The 16,497-nt window shown below is 43.3% G+C and overlaps 1 protein-coding gene across 1 annotated transcript in view; it reads right to left on the bottom strand.

Moving 5' to 3' along the window:
* Positions 1 to 16,251, bottom strand: part of ANKUB1 (ankyrin repeat and ubiquitin domain containing 1) — a 162,427-nt gene extending 146,176 nt beyond the window's left edge. Inside the window, exon 1 of the mRNA XM_069213371.1 lies at positions 15,734 to 16,251. Coding sequence (XP_069069472.1) covers positions 15,734 to 15,823 — 90 coding nt within the window. The 5' untranslated portion in view covers positions 15,824 to 16,251. The remainder of the gene's footprint in view (positions 1 to 15,733) is intronic.
* Between the last annotated feature and the right edge of the window lie 246 nt (positions 16,252 to 16,497).

Here is a 16,497-nt window from a genome sequence, read left to right as displayed (position 1 = left end):
TGGATTCCCCTAGGTTTCTAGTTTTCAGAAATGCACAGGTTTGGTAGGTTTCCCTAGGTGGCGGCTTAGCTACAAGCCAAAATCTACAGGTAGGCACTTTGCAAAAAACACCTCTGTTTTCCTTCACAAATTTGGATGTGTCCACATTGTGCTTTGGGGCGTTTCCTGTCGCGGGCGCTAGGCCTACCCACACAAGTGAGGTATCATTTTTATCGGGAGACGTGGGGGAACGCTGGGTGGAAGGAAATTTGTGGCTCCTCTCAGATTCCAGAACTTTCTGCCACAGAAATGTTAGGAACATGTGTTTTTTTAGCCGAATTTTGAGGTTTGCAAAGGATTCTGGGTAACAGAACCTGGTCCGAGCCACACAAGTCACCCCATCTTGGATTCCCCTAGGTCTCTAGTTTTCAGAAATGCACAGGTTTGGTAGGTTTCCCTAGGTGGCGGCTGAGCTACAAGCCAAAATCTACAGGTAGGCACTTTGCAAAAAACACCTCTGTTTTCCTTCACAAATTTGGATGTGTCCACGTTGCGCTTTGGGGCGTTTCCTGTCGCGGGCGCTAGGCCTACCCACACAAGTGAGGTATCATTTTTATCGGGAGACGTGGGGGAACGCTGGGTGGAAGGAAATTCGTGGCTCCTCTCAGATTCCAGAACTTTCTGCCACAGAAATGTGAGGAACATGTGTTTTTTTAGCCAAATTTTGAGGTTTGCAAAGGATTCTGGGTAACAGAACCTGGTCCGAGCCACACAAGTCACCCCATCTTGGATTCCCCTAGGTCTCTAGTTTTCAGAAATGCACAGGTTTGGTAGGTTTCCCTAGGTGGCGGCTGAGCTAGAGGCCAAAATCTACAGGTAGGCACTTTGCTAAAAACAGCTCTGTTTTCTGTGTGTCCACGTTGTGTTTTGGGGCATATCCTGTCGCCGGCGCTAGGCCTACCAACACAAGTGAGGTATCATTTTTATCGGGAGACTTGGGGGAACATAGAATAGCAAAACAAGTGTTATTTCCCCTTGTCTTTCTCTACATTTTTTACTTCCAAATGTAAGACAGTGTGTAAAAAAGACATCTATTTGAGAAATGCCCTGTAATTCACATGCTAGTATGAGCACCCCGGAATTCAGAGATGTGCAAATAACCACTGCTTCTCAACACCTTATCTTGTGCACATTTTGGAAATACAAAGGTTTTCTTGATAGCTATTTTTTACTCTTTATATTTCAGCAAATAAATTGCTGTATACCCGGCATAGATTGAAAACCCACTGCAGGGTGCAGGTCATTTATTGGCTCTGGGTACCTAGAGTTCTTTATGAACCTATAAGCCCTATATATCCCCGCAACCAGAAGAGTCCAGCAGACGTAACGGTATATTGCTTTTGAAAATCTGACATTGCTGGAAAAAGTTACAGAGTAAAACGTAGAGTAAAATTGATGTTTTTTTCACCTCAATTTTAATATTTTTCTTTTTCAGTTGTTATTTTCTGTAGGAAACCCTTGTAGGATCTACACAAATTACCCCTTGCTGAATTCAGATTTTTGTCTACTTTTCAAAAATGTTGCGGTTTCTGGGATCCAGCGTTGGTTTCATGCCCATTTCTGTCACTGACTGGAAGGAGGCTGAAAGCACAAACAATCGTAAAAATGGGGTATGTCCCAGTAAAATGCCAAAATTGTGTTGAAAAATTGGGTTTTCTGATTCAAGTCTGCCTGTTCCTGAAAGCTGGGAAGCTGGTGATTTTATCACCGCAAACCCTTTGTTGATGCCCTTTTCAGGGAAAAAACCACAAGCCTTCTTCTGCAGCCCATTTTTCCAATTTTTTTGAAAAAAAAGAAATTTTTCACTGTTTTTTGGCTAATTTCTTGGCCTCCTTCTGGGGAACCCACAAAGTCTGGGTACCTCTAGAATCCCTAGGATGTTGGAAAAAAAAGACGCAAATTTGGCGTGGGTAGCTTATGTGAACAAAAAGTTATGAGGGCCTAAGCGCGAACTGCTCCAAATAGCCAAAAAAAGGCTCGGCACAGGAGGGGGAAAAGGCCTGGCAGCGAAGGGGTTAACAGATAATTGTGTAGTACACCTCAGTCCACCCTAATACAATCCGCCCACTACAATTCCCCCCTACTACACTCCACTCTATCGACCCCACTTCACCACACAACAATCCACCCCACTCCAATCCAAACCACTCACCCCAATCCACCTCAATGTACTACACTACAATCCTTCCACCCACTTCCCACCCAATCTAATCTGCCCCACTCCAGCTCTTCCCTCTTCAATCCAAAATAATTTACACCACTCCAAAACAATCTGCCCCTCTCTAATCCAAAACAATCTGCCCCACTCCAATCCAAAACAATCTGTCAAACTCCATTCTGCCCCACTCCAATCCAAAACAATATGCTTCACTCCAATCCAATCCACCTCACCCTAATCCAGTTCACCTCACCCCAATCTGATCCACCCCACTCCAATCCACCACACTCCTATCCAATCCAGCCCACTCCAGTGCACCCTAAAACAATCATCCCCACTCTGATTCAAAACAATCTGCCTCACTCCAAAGTGCCTCACTCCAGTCTGCCCCACTCCAATTCATTTCAATCTGCCTGCTTCACTCTGCCCTACTCCAATCTGCCCCACTCCACCTTGCCCCACTCCAATCCCAAAAATTCACTCCAATCTGAAACAATTTGGTCCACTCCAATTCACCCAATCCAATCCACCCTTTGCCAATCCACCACAATCCACCCCACTACACTACAGTCCACCCCATACCAATCCAATCCACCCTAATCCAGCACTGACCAATCTACTTCACTCTAATCCAATACACCTCACCTCAAACCATTCCACCCCACCCCATCCATTAGTCCAATCTACCCCACTCCGTTACAATTCACCCCACTCCTGTCCAATCCAACCCATCCTCCTCCAAGCCACCCACTCCTATCCACCCCTCTACAATCAAGTCCACTGCTACCTAATTCACCTCACTCCAATCCAGTCAACCTCCATCGCCCAATCAATTCCACTCCAATATAATCCACTTTAATCCACTCCACTCCAATCCAGTCTACATTAATCCACCCTACTCTAGTCCACTCCAGTCCCCTCCACCCCACTCCAAATCATCTTAATCTACCCCACTCCAATCCAGTACACCCCACACCAATTCAGTCCAATCCACCCCACCCAAACCAATTCAGTCCAATCCACACCACACCAATCTAATCCATCCCAATCCAATCCAATCCTCCACAATCCACTCCATTCCAATCCACCCCACCCCACCTCAATCTAATCCAACCCACATCAATCCAGTCCACCCTACCTCAATCTAGTCCACCCCCAATCCAACAAACCACACTCAATCCAATCTTCCCCACCCCACCCTAATCCACCCCACTCAATCCAATCCACCCCACTCAATCCAATCCACCACACTTACTCCAATCCACCCCACTCATTCCAATCCACCTCACTCAATCCAGTCCAACTCAGTCAATCAGATCCACCCCAGTCGGATCCACCCCACTCCAACCCAAACCACTCAGATCCACCCTACTCCAATCCAACACACCCCACTCTAATGCAGTCCACCCCAATCTTATCCAGTCCATCCCACTGCAGCCCACCACATTCCCAATCCAATCTACCCCACCCCATTTCAATCTTCCCCAATTCAATCTACCCCATTCCACCCCACCCCAGTCTACCCCACCCAGTCCAATCCACCCCACTCACTTCCGTCGACCATACTCTACTCCAATCCACCCCACTCTATCCCAATCCCCCACATCCCAGTTCAATCCACCCCACTCCAACCCATCCATCCAGCACACCCCACTCCAATTCAAGCCACTCTAGTCCAATACAATCCACCCCACTCAATCCAGTCACCCCACTCTAATCCACCCACTCTAGTCCAATCCACCCCAATCCAGTGAATCCAATTCACCCCAACCCACTCCAATCCAATCCACCCCACTCCAGTCCAATCTAATATACTCCACTACAATCGAATCCACCCGGCTCAGCCCTGTCACCCCAATCGAACCCACAGCCCCAACCAATCTAATTCACCCCACTCAAATCCATCACAACACAATTTCCATTACCCCATTTCAATGCACCCCACACCAGTTCACCCCACTCCATTCAGTCCAACCCACACCACTCACTCAATCCACCCTACTTAACCCCAATCCAACCCACCCTACTGTACTCCAGTTCAATCCACCCCACTACCTCAATCCACTCCACCCTATTCCAGCCCACTCCACTCTACTCTTTGACACTCTCTGCCACTACTGAACTTTGCTCCTCCCTATTCAACCGAATGACACTCTACTCCACTCTATGACAATCCAATAAATCCACTCTATGACACTCTACTCCCCCACTCTGCTGTGACAATCCACACCACTAACTTTTAGCCATGCTGGACAGCAGCCACACTGGTTTACAACATAACAAAGCACATTGCCAAACCCAATAGCTCTTGTATAGGTGAGGCCTATTGGCTTTGCCACTGCTTGTTATGCGGTGCAAATGTGATTGCTGTTTAACCTGTTATGGAGCAGACAATCCAGTGACTGACACACTAGAGCTGTAGTATGTCATAGCATTGGTTTATGAGTTTTGTTAACCACCTTTACCCATTTATAATTTGTTGTTATGTATATCCCCCAAACTTATCTGTCCTGGTTTACAACTGCTAGGCTGAGGCAAAACAGTAATGGGAAGCTAACATAATATTAATGGCCTCTCAACCTAGTCCCAAGTGTGAAAAAAGTAATTTACCTGAAATCCTTAGCCAACCCCCACCACCTTCTCGGCCTTCCTTCTTCCCCCTACAGCTGAGCTTTATGCTTTCAGTCAAGGCAGACAAGCAGTGCTGCACTGACCGGCTCTTAAACAGCCCTGTCAGCCTCACCTTGAAGGCCTTTATGATGTAGCAACAGTGGGTGACAACTTTTGTTATCAACTGTTGCTACGTCACAGCAATGAATTACCAGATTTAGAAACTGGTGTGCACGACCGAAGCTTCCTATTGAAGATATGCATAACATATGGAATTATAGATGGTTAACAATGAATTAGAGGGATGGTTTTCATCAAGGTGCTCTGAGTGACATCAAATAGCCAATGAGAGCAAAGCTCCAGTTGTCTATAATGTCACTCTGAACCCCAGGTGAAAAACATCCCTGTAATTAATTTTTTACTCGTCTATATTTTATGTCATGCATGGCACCAAACTCATCTGCCTTTGCTTTCAACTGCTACGCAGAGGCAGAAGAGAATGGCCTCTCATCTCCATCCCAAATTTTTTAAAAATGTCAGCATGCCAATCACACCCTCCATCCTTTCTATCTGTGCTTTACTTTCCCTTACTTGCTTTCCAATGCTCCTCTGGCAGGCCTTCAAAGAGCCCAGCCAGTGCAATCTGGAATTCCTTTATGGCATAGCAACAGTGGCTAACAAGTTCTTTTACTCACTGGTCAGTGAGGTTTGTGAGTGGTGGGGCTGGGCTTGGCAGCGGGGGGATGGGTGTGCGCATGAGTGAGTGGTGGGGCTGGGCTTGGCAGCGGGGGGATGGGCGTGTGCATTTTTTCGAGAGGTTAGTAGCAATTTTAAATATGTATTAAATATGTATTGGTTCAAAGAAGAAATAAACCTGTCTCCAAGATGTATGGGTTTACCCATTTATATATAAAATAAAATATATTATCTGACACCCATGCCCCCATCACAAAACCTTACTATTAGTTGTAGATAAGTCAACATGTGCACAAACATTGTTATATCATCATTTATCAATCATAAATGAGCCAACATTCAGACAACTTTGATGAAAATGTAAGTGCAACTTAATAGCATTTGCATCACTACAGATTGCGATTAGACTCAGTTTCTGTTAAACAAACACACTTGATCAACATAAAGTGGTGCCACCTTTCTATAATTGTTTGAACTATGAACCTTTTTACTTTGGCATTGAGCAATCAAGTTTGATCTAACACGTCATGTGTAGATCTAAAGCTATTCACTGGTGTCAAATAATCTACTAGGCTCTTCAGTGGAAAAGGATATTAAGCCATATTGATTCAGTAAGGAAGTCCATCATTATAAAGCAAGAAATATCAACAAATTCACTCAATATCAGTCCATGTGGTACTCATAGCCCTAGATATATTAAAAGAAAACTATGTCCAGGATTCTACAGGCTTCTAACAGCACAGCAAACGTTACAGTTTATGATTTTGCAATTCGGAAAAGAGCAAACAACTAATGCTTCATCTGCCGGATAGCCATCAGAAAATCCCTTCTCCTAAAAAAAAACCTTGCTCTACAACTAAAGTTTGCAAACCACGACTATAATACTCTCAGGAAAGATTAGAGCAATAAATAGAATCCTGTAGCTTCTTACAAGACTGGTTGTTGGTCAGTATGCACCATCTTTACGTATGTCATGGAAGATACATTGTCAGTCTGACTGGCTGTGATTTGTAAGTTTGTCCAAAACTTTCCAGAGTTTAGGTTGTTTACATAACTGGGCCATATTTGCTGCTGAACTTTAAAAAAAGAAGAAACAGTGAGAGGTATATTATCTAATACCCTGAACAACACCAAGCTTATGTGGCTTTGTAAGGATAAGCAAGTCTGAATTCCTTTCAGGCAATGCAAAATACTGAAACTTACATTGAATACATGGTGCTCTTTCTTGCATGCAAGGTACCTACAGTATTTCTTAATGTTACTTACAATACAAACTAAACCAAAACTGTATTCCCTAGGATCAATATTTTACAACACTACATGCATTGCCATGGTTTCTATTTATACTGAAAGTTTGCTCAATGCTCTTTAATGTGAGCAAACCTTTCAATAGTTATTTTGTTGAATTCTGGAATCTGATTTATTAGTTCCTTTTCCAATGATAGCACGGCTAATGCATTTAGTCTAGCTTGAGTCATTGTGTTTCTTTAAAATGTTTTTATTCTCTTCAGTGGAGAAAAACATCTTTCAGCTTCAGATGTTGTCATGGGCGATGTAATGACAATTCTCAATAACTTTAGAGTCTCGGAAAAAGATTTCTGTAGGTTATTTTGACATAAAAAATATATAAAGACATGGCACTGTCTGTAGCCTGATGAAAATCCTGTCTTCCATACAGGAATGATAACTCAGTGCGTAGTCTTGACTTTGTTAGCATTGGATATGCTTCCACTATTTCATTGAGAGCTGCACTAGGAAAACATTTGGCATGTTTTTGAAACAGCTCACTATGCAGTAGTGTTGCACTGACAAGATGCTTTGTAAATGCAAAGCGCTCCCTGGCATGCACCACAATAATGTCACATACTTCTTTTCCCTCCTGTATCAAGCTACTTATCTGCACCTTGCAGTTTGTAAATTGAGAATCATGTGGCAACTCAGAGTCCAAATTGTCAATGGATTCCCGTACCTTGTTGATGCTAATCACAAAGACTGAAGTAGCCGTTTGTACAAATAAAGTATCAATGTCTCACTTTTGCAACTGATTGTATAAAATATTGACATAAAGTATTATGCTGTGGAACATAAAAAGAAAAAAAAGAAACTCCTTGTCTTCCAGAGTTCTGGTAAATCCCTTTGCTTCACATACAGAAGTGGAATCAAATGTAGTGTTTTGTGTAATAGATTTAATGTATTCTACAAGGTAATCTCTGTGTTTATGAATTATATTGATAGCTCGAATGTTGAAGTTCCAGCGAGTTGCAGACCCTCTCGGTATTTTTCTTGCCACTATCTGTTCAAGAACTTCAGTCCGTTTTGGAGAACGGGAAATAAATGCAGTAATGCCACCTAGCTCTTTAAAGAAAATTCGATGCAGCCTGTTCCATTATTAGATTTAGTTGGTGGGCGTAGCATTTGACATAGTGTGCATTAGGGTATATATCTCAGATTTGTTTTTTTTAACCCCACCTGAGGCACCACGCTTGACACTAGCGCCATCATAGCTCTGAGCAATTAACTTCCCTTTACCACTCTGCTCTAGTAATATAAGGTTAAGTTCATTAAGAATAGCTGCTGAAATTGTATCGGCTAATGAATCTTTCAGATACGAGAAGCAATAAAATCTTTTTACCACCTTGGAATTGCCATCAATGTGGCAAAAAACAAGTACTGACTGTGTCTTGGTAGAGACATCAGTTTTATCATCGGCCTGTATAGCCACGTAATCAGTACTTCTCAATTGCTGTACAATGGTTTCTCTTGTTACCTCCCGCATACAGTCAAGCAACTCATTCTGGATAGTCTTAAAAGTGCCTTTAAACACAGTTGCACTTTTCAAGGGTGCTTCCATTGCACTGTCTATACTGGACACAAAATCAACCAGCCCTCTGAAGACACCGGGATTTAGTGACTCTTCTGTCTCATCATGGCCTCGCAATGCCAATTCAAAGGCTCCACAAAATTTCACACTGTCAATCAATTTTGATAATATATAACGGTTCTTATCAACCTCCTCATTATGTTTGATTTATCCCTTGCGGTAGGCTTCATTTAACTGGAGTGCAATATTTGACTTTCCAAACAAAGATAACTTTAATACATTGGTCAAGTGGGATTCACTGGAGTCATGTCTCTTTATTTTTTCTGCCAGATGCTTTAGATCAGTAACTCCTGTTCTAGTCCAGTTGACTTCACCCCCAAAGGGGAAACAGAACAAGGCATTCTTAGAAGAACTGGCAGTAAGCCACTCCATTTTATCAAACCATGTTCGTGTAAACCTGCGTGTGTAACCTTTCCCCCGGTCTTTTGCAGACTGCTCAATGTGTATGTCGGGTTTCTCTGGTCCTAGTTCTTTAACACGAAGTTTGTCTTTGGGTGCCATTCCCAGAAACGGTTTTGTCAGTAAACTGTCAACTGTGTTCATTTTTGCAAACAATTAAATGAACAAGACAAAGAAAGGCTAAACTAGATTATAGATTCTTCCTCCACTTGCTACTGCACGTCAAGTTACTTTTTAGCAACAGGTGATGAACTTTTTGCTGATTTAGTAAATCATGCCTCCTGATAAAGTATCTGCTGAGTTACTGAGGAATCTGGAGACAACCGTCTGCTGAGTTCCTCTCTTGTTCCTATTGACAAGCTATCTACTGATCTCCTTCCTGGTACTTGTCAAACTATCTGTTGATTTTCTCTGGTGCCTGGAGAAAATATTTCTGCTGGTTTCCTCTCTGCTGCCTGAGGTTTAGCTATCTGCTGACCTCCTCCCTGGTGCCTGTGTATAATTTAAATATGTTATAGGCTTTGAGACTATGGACCATTGGATACACATCAGAAACCACTGAACAGCTTGAATATGTTAAAAACGTTTAATTCTGAATTGTTCAGCAACATAAGGAACTGTGGGTAAGAATGATGCAAAGGAACGCGGCACTGGATTTAAGGTACTGTGTTCAGCAGGTGGGTTCCTGTAGCTGGCCCACGTTCCGTCACGGTCGGCCTGAGCTTGTGACTTTGACCCCAGAGCTTTTCTTGATGTCATCAAACACCCTCTCTCACCTGCATCCAGTCAGAAGGTGGACGAAGGCTGAGGACTGACTGAGGTCAGAGATGCACTCCGTGCATCAACGTTATGCAGGCTGTCAGTGCCTAATTTTTGGGGACAGTTCTGAAACATCCCATCTGTTTAAGTCCTCAAAAGCAGACACAGTTTAACATAGCGTGATCGTACTCGGTTTTTTGGTTTTCAATTTCAGCGCGATCGCCAGTGCTTAATATGTGCTTGTTGTTTCCGGTGCTGAGCACTGGCACTTATTTTTGAGGGCCGGGGCTTATTCTTCTGCCTCAAGCATTTGCTGTGAGCAAAAGACACATATGGGAAAGACGGAGGAAGGGGAAAATGAAAAAGCGTCTCAAAGAGAGAAAATAGAAAGCTGCTAGAGTGAGCGAAGGGGCAGGGAGTGGCTTTATATGGATTGAAGAGGCACGATGTGGCTTCAGGATTACGCTGCCTCAGTATTCCATGTTTGCACGTTTAATTGCAGCAGCCGCATGTTTAAGAGGAGGGCTTTGGGCACCAGCACGTTTTTATTTACTAATTAAGCACTGGTGATCGCGCTGTGTTTTGCATGGCACGATCGCGCTCGTTGACTTTTCTTTCATTTTATGTGGCAAGAAAAGTCAAGTTAGGGGTTTAAAACACTAATAGCTCTAACTTGATAAAATACGAGACCTGTTGCATTGTAAACGCTTGTTGCCACCTTGAGTTGATAGTGCTGATGGTCTCACATTTTGTCCAAACACTTTGCGCATTTATTTCTGATGCTGTGACATTTTCTATTTACGTGCGCCGCGCTCTTGTTTGCTTCAATTTAGGCTGACGTTTGCTGTTTACAAAATTAGCTAAGACAGAAACGATCACAAAATGTCCGCCAGTAGAGCTGCTCCAGTAACTCTAGTAAGAGAATGATAGCTGTTCTCAGCAGTGCCTAAACAGTCCCGGCTACCCTGACTGCGGAGGTGTGTTTCCTTGGTGAGGGCGAATCCTTCCTCAGTGCACTAGTGTAACCATTCAAAATTGGTTGGCGTGTGTTTAAGGGCTGAGCAAGAAAAGGCCGCTTGTGGAGCTCAGACCCCCCATTGCCTGGTAAAATACTTTAAAAACTGACTTTTTATTTCAACTGCACTTTGGACGCCCAACTACATTGTGACATATTCACTGTCTCCTTTTTCAACTTATAAAGTGTTTACGTGCCATTGTAGCATTGTAACTGCCTTGCCTGCGATTTTAGAGCATCAGGGCATGGTTAGCTGTGATTTATTCTTGTCTCCTTTACACATTCTAACAATAAAATGCATGTTTCAACTGAAAGGCTTTTGCATTAAAAAAAAGACTGGTAAAATGGCCACAAGTTTTTTTAAATTAAACTTTTTTTAAGTATTGGCAGCCACATGTGTGGCACATTCTTACATTAAAAATAAAAATACAAAAGAAGTTAAACACTGCACTAGCCTGCCAATGCTTGTTCATTTTAGATTTTGTCTGAAATAATGGCTATTCAGAGAATTGGGACGATTTGGCTGATTCTTGGTTGACCGAATTCAAGCAGGGAGAATCAGTGTCGCACAATTCTACACTGTTCTACTCTGCAAATGGTTTAAGTTGTTCATTTACAAAACGTTTTGTGGACTTAAATGGAAATTCTGCGTGCAAAACATGGAATTTGTGGGTGTAATCTGCAGACATGGATTTACAGAATTAGGATTTGTGGATTTTTACACCCAGAAATGTTATTTCCAACTGTATACAAAATGACTGATTTTCTGCAGCTAGAAAATTAAATTAGGACTAGAGTGAAGTCAAGCCATTTCCAGTATTCAGATACTATGGGGTCCTCACTGAATTAGAAGAACCCACTAATTAGTCTTTGACTTCTGTAATGATATTGTTACGGTCTAGTGGCTCTGGAAATGCATCATGCGGACTCGAATGTGGGGAGCCCTCCTGAGGGTCGTTCTGCATGGCAATGAGCCACTGTGTGTGCAAGTGTATTATTGGGCACAAACGCCCGTCTTACAGAAACGCACCGCATGGTGCACAATGTGTTACACTGGCGACAAGGAGGTTTCGCCTGTGCGTGCAGCCGCTCGCTGGCAGAAGTGTTGCAGGAACCAATCGGTTTTCTCCCTGCAGTCCCTCTTGCCCTGAGGTCTGTTGGCGCGTCACCTGGTAGATCGGTCCGGGTACCTGTTCCTCCTGTAGGCTTAGCTGGTGCCTTCGCCACCTGACGGCAGCTGCATCCAGACCTCTGCCTACTGCTTTCTTCCCTGAGTTTTCCCTGTGGCTGGCTGCCACGCTCGACGAAAGCATTGTCCACATGCCTGCTCTGAGGCCCAACGGAGGTGTGCGAGGATTCCCAGTCACCGCTCCGCTACCCAGAGACATACTGACTCCACCAGTAGGAGTGCCATGCAGACTGTGCTGCCTCGAAACTTGGACTTGAGCTGCCAGCAGCTAAGCTAAGCAGGAAAGTGTGGCATTGGTGTGACCCTGTGCAGTGCAACTCACCAGGTCAGAAACACAAAAGAGTTAAATTAAGGGAAGACATACATAAAAAACCCAAAAAGGGACATAACCTTAGGAAGGGTATTATTTTACACACATGAGGAGCCGAGGCCTAACGGCTGGAGCTGTCAGATTTGGTCGGAACACGGAAACCAGGATCAATCCCCAGCCTCCACTCAATATCCTGTGATTCTCGGAAAATAACTTAATTCCCCCAGTGTTATACATGAACTACGCTGTATAAAACTGCAAAAGTCGCCATAATATTAGTAGTCTAAAATTCTGTCCCTACCTCCATTCAGTCAATCCACCAAACGTTTGATGCTGGTCTTCCTGCCTGCCACACCCTTTCCCAGCTCGGCAGGGGTTGAGGTCCCACCCACGCCCTGTGGCAAGTTAGGAAAGGGTGTGGTGATGCTCTCCACTCCCTGATTGACGTGGAAGCTAAGTGCTTCAGGGCTTGAATGATAAAACGCCCGGGGCTAACTTAGCCTCTGCGTCATCAGGGGGTGGAGACTAGGCCTTGATGCTGGGTCTTTGCTGAGCTGATGAGTTCACAGGCCTCAGGGCTGTGAGATTGTCAGCCCAGCAAATAGACTCACATTGGGCCTGCCTATGGGAGCAATTAAAGTGATCATGTGACATCACGTCACTTCACATGTCGACTCGAGCAACATAATGCTGGTGTTGGTGAGTGGGGGAGATAGTGCCCCCTGTTTTATAAATTTACAGCCAAAAGGGTTTTATTTTTTAATTTAAAAAAAAAATATTGCTTTGTTTTTTAAAGGGGGCGGAGCCCTGACGCCCATGTACAGAAACCACCACTGTCACAGGCACCACATCATAGCAGTTTAGAATCCAGTCATTCCTACTATTGGGTCTCTATAAAACATAAAACCCAAGCATAACATACAGAATTATATGTATTGGTAACAGTGAATTATTAGAAAGATTTTCATCAGTGGGTTCTGAATGACATCAGACAGAGTTGTCTATGATGTCAATTACAACCCAGAGGTGAAAAACATCCCATTATTTCACTTTTTGCCCATCAAAAATGTTATGTTATGTATGGACACCAAAATCATCTGCTCCTGCTCTCAGCTGCTATGCAGGGTCACAGGAGTAATTGTGAAACCATACATAAAATAACCTCTCCATCTTGTCCCAAAGGGAAAAACAATACATTGACACCTTGCCCTCCCCCTCACCACCACCACCACTACCCCTCTCTGTGCCTTTGCTGTCTTCTTTTATGGAAGCTGTGCTCCCTGCTTTCCAGCACTGCACTGGTAGGTTCCTTGAGAGTTCTGCTAGAACAGCCTGGAGTTCCTTTACGATATAGCAACAGTGGTTACCACCTTTTGTTAATATCTGTTGCCACTTCATAGCAGTGAATTGTCATTATCAGAATCTGGCATTCATGTAAAGGGCTTCCATTGGAAGCCACATATAAAATAAATATAGGGTAACATGACCATGCCTCTGGTGCACGCCACTAACCAAAAACAGATGACACTGATATTTCTGTGATGAATATCAGGCTTGATATAAAATAACTATATATCTTCTTAAGGAATAGTGTAGTTACACATCAAGAAGTCAGCAACATCTTCTCATTAGAGCTGAATGAGATCACAATCCTGTCTTACAAATCACATGTTCAAGGATTAATGCCAACTTTTGGTCGCTCAAACTCAAATCAATTGACTTGCTTTTTTGGCTTGTATAAATCCCACCTTGGATTTATAATACCACCAGTAACATATGTAATACTCTGGAGTAGCCAATGAATCCCACAGAATTATAGGGAACAATTCACTGTAAGAAATATCATAATGTGGAATACAATATAAATATTCATCCTCAATGCCTTGCTTTCATTATTGGGTTTATACCGATAAAGTGAAAGAAGAGTTCAACAAGTCTTGGCTAATTCTTTAAAGAAATGTTGAAAAATAATGTGTTTTCCTTGGTAGTCTGTGTGTAATGTAATCCTATAATTTTGTGAGATGGTTAAATAATAACACAACATATAAAAAATATGTAATTATAAGACTCACTCTTAATTAAGATTGGTATCTACAAAAACGTTTGATCATGAGCCCATCCTAGTATTATCAATCAGAAGCCGGCTCCGTAAGACACCAATGAAAAAAGTGTCCACTATATGCATGTGTAGCGTTGTGATGCTTACTGCAGACCGTGGTGTGATATGAATAACAGAGGGAAGAATTTGTTTTTGACTTCGCCTGAAATGTAAAACCTTTCAGCAGACTCTCATGACAACCCTGAAAAGTCAAACTGAGAAATTCTGAAAAATGCAAAACTATATATACCTAAATAATTGAGTCAGCAATCTAGAAAATATGCTAAAAATTGAGTGGCAGCAAAAAAGCTGCAGTTTCGCGGGGATCAAGGGTGAAATGACTTATTGTCTCTCTGGTAACGAGCTTTCGATATCACTTACAGCCTTGGTCTCCTGCCATCTCCCAGTGTACCCTGTTTCACAGTTCTGAGGGTGATTTTGTTCCTATCCACGTGCCACTCTGAGACCTCTGCATGCCAGCCCTGATGCTGATGTTGCCTTCCTATTCTTCATAACTGGGGCCTGAGGTGGGCACTGGTGGCCCACTGCAGCCTTCTCTGGCTCTTGATTGTGGTCACTTGCCAAGCTAACACTGGGCTATCCACCCAGACCTAACTCCCTCCAAGTCCAGCTCCAAGTGAAACATTGTTCAGAAGAAGCTTAGAAGTCGGTGACTGTTGCAAAGTTAGTTCATGACTCATGTGGACTGTAGCAGAATAGTTTGGGAGCATAAACTCTTGCCAGGGAGGGCTGGTAAGTGAGGCCCCTGAGCCTCAGCTGTGATAAGCGAATGAGTCAAGGGCAGGGTTGTGATGCTGAAGGATGATGTGTGGGGGATCTCAATGCGGCCTCCTTTCGGGATGGGACGATTGATGAAGTAGTCATGGGGGGGTCACTGTCTCTGTAGATGATGGTTGGATTGTATTCAGGGCCTAATTTGATCTCAACTAAACTGTCAATGTTGTGGTCCAAACTTGATTATAAGATGAGGAATCCATGTATAGGGATTGAGTGGCATTATCGGGCCCCTCTTGAATATTGGAACTCTTATTCTGCCAGTGATCATGCCCTCATAAAACGATTGTTGTAACAATAATCTGCCCCGGTGAATAATCCAGCAATTAAAGAACGTGCCCTCAGTCATTCCCTATTAGAAAGTTATTTTGTCATTAACCGGCCACACGCACACTATAACAAAGTATTCCGATGCATTTACTAATTTAAACAGAATATGCGAGCCTCACTCGTCATGCATCAGGCTTTGAAATACGGATTAAACTCTCAATCAAAGGCGACGATACGCGAGAATACCGATTTGGTTACATTTTGAATCCAGAGTACTTTCTATTCACAGTAACTATTTTTACTGGTATTGCAGTTTGCCTGTGTTACAGGCACTTTACATACTATTATATACTCAATTTGTATATATTATTACGCAAGCCTGATTAACAAGCAGGTACTCGCCAGAAAACTGTAACCAATAGTTGGGATAATCACGACCAACACTGAGCCATCATTTATGTACATTTTAAAAAACATTAACAAGGCACTTAATGACTGGTTGCCATTCACATACCTTTATCGCCCGCTTCACGGCACCCACCGTCTGCTGCGGCTGGATGTCAAAAGATTCGCAAACTCCTTCAAAAGCTATAAAAATCCTCATTCTTCAAGACGTTGCTAGATTTTAGGGGTAGCTGGTGGCGCCCCTGACAGAAAGATGTTTTTCTCAAGATGTGCACGTACACTTCAGGCACAGGGGAGAAGGGCTCGGCAGCTATGGCAGCGCACGTGAATGCGGACTATTCTGATGGCTGCCAAGAAATGCCCAGTAAGAACCAGCCCCGGAGACGCCACTGGTGCCTGGCACACCGTTCAGGGTTTCAGTCTGTCGCTGGCCAGTCTAAATATGCAAACCACAACCCCCATTACTTTTAGCAAAACTGCAAACTGCTTTTCTTTTCATTTAGGCAAGTGGTGACAAGCTGTAAAAGTGGAACTACAAAGGCCAGCAACATTCAAAGTCGCAATAAAAACAAATATATATCATTAGGTGTTCCCTGGTCCGCATTTGTTTCTTGACTTCTGCAGAGAGCTCTGGCAACAAGTATTGTTAGCTCTCTTTCCTGTTTGCTTGCCGTTGTCGGAGCTGACTTTCGCTCTGTTTTTTTTTATTTGCCCAGATTATTCTTTGAAAACATTGCCAAAGACACGGCCGTCTGCAGAATGCGGTCGCAATGTTTCTAAGTATTCGCTTGTTGTGTGTACAGCTGCAATCTTGGGACGTTGACAGCTTGTGCAACACTGACAACAATAACACTTTAAAATGATGAATGCAGG

This window comes from Pleurodeles waltl, chromosome 11 (assembly GCF_031143425.1).
Source record: "Pleurodeles waltl isolate 20211129_DDA chromosome 11, aPleWal1.hap1.20221129, whole genome shotgun sequence".
Classification (NCBI taxonomy): Eukaryota; Metazoa; Chordata; class Amphibia; order Caudata; family Salamandridae; genus Pleurodeles; species Pleurodeles waltl.
Note: the sequence above shows the minus strand (reverse complement) of the source record. Positions and strands in the feature narration are given on the sequence as shown.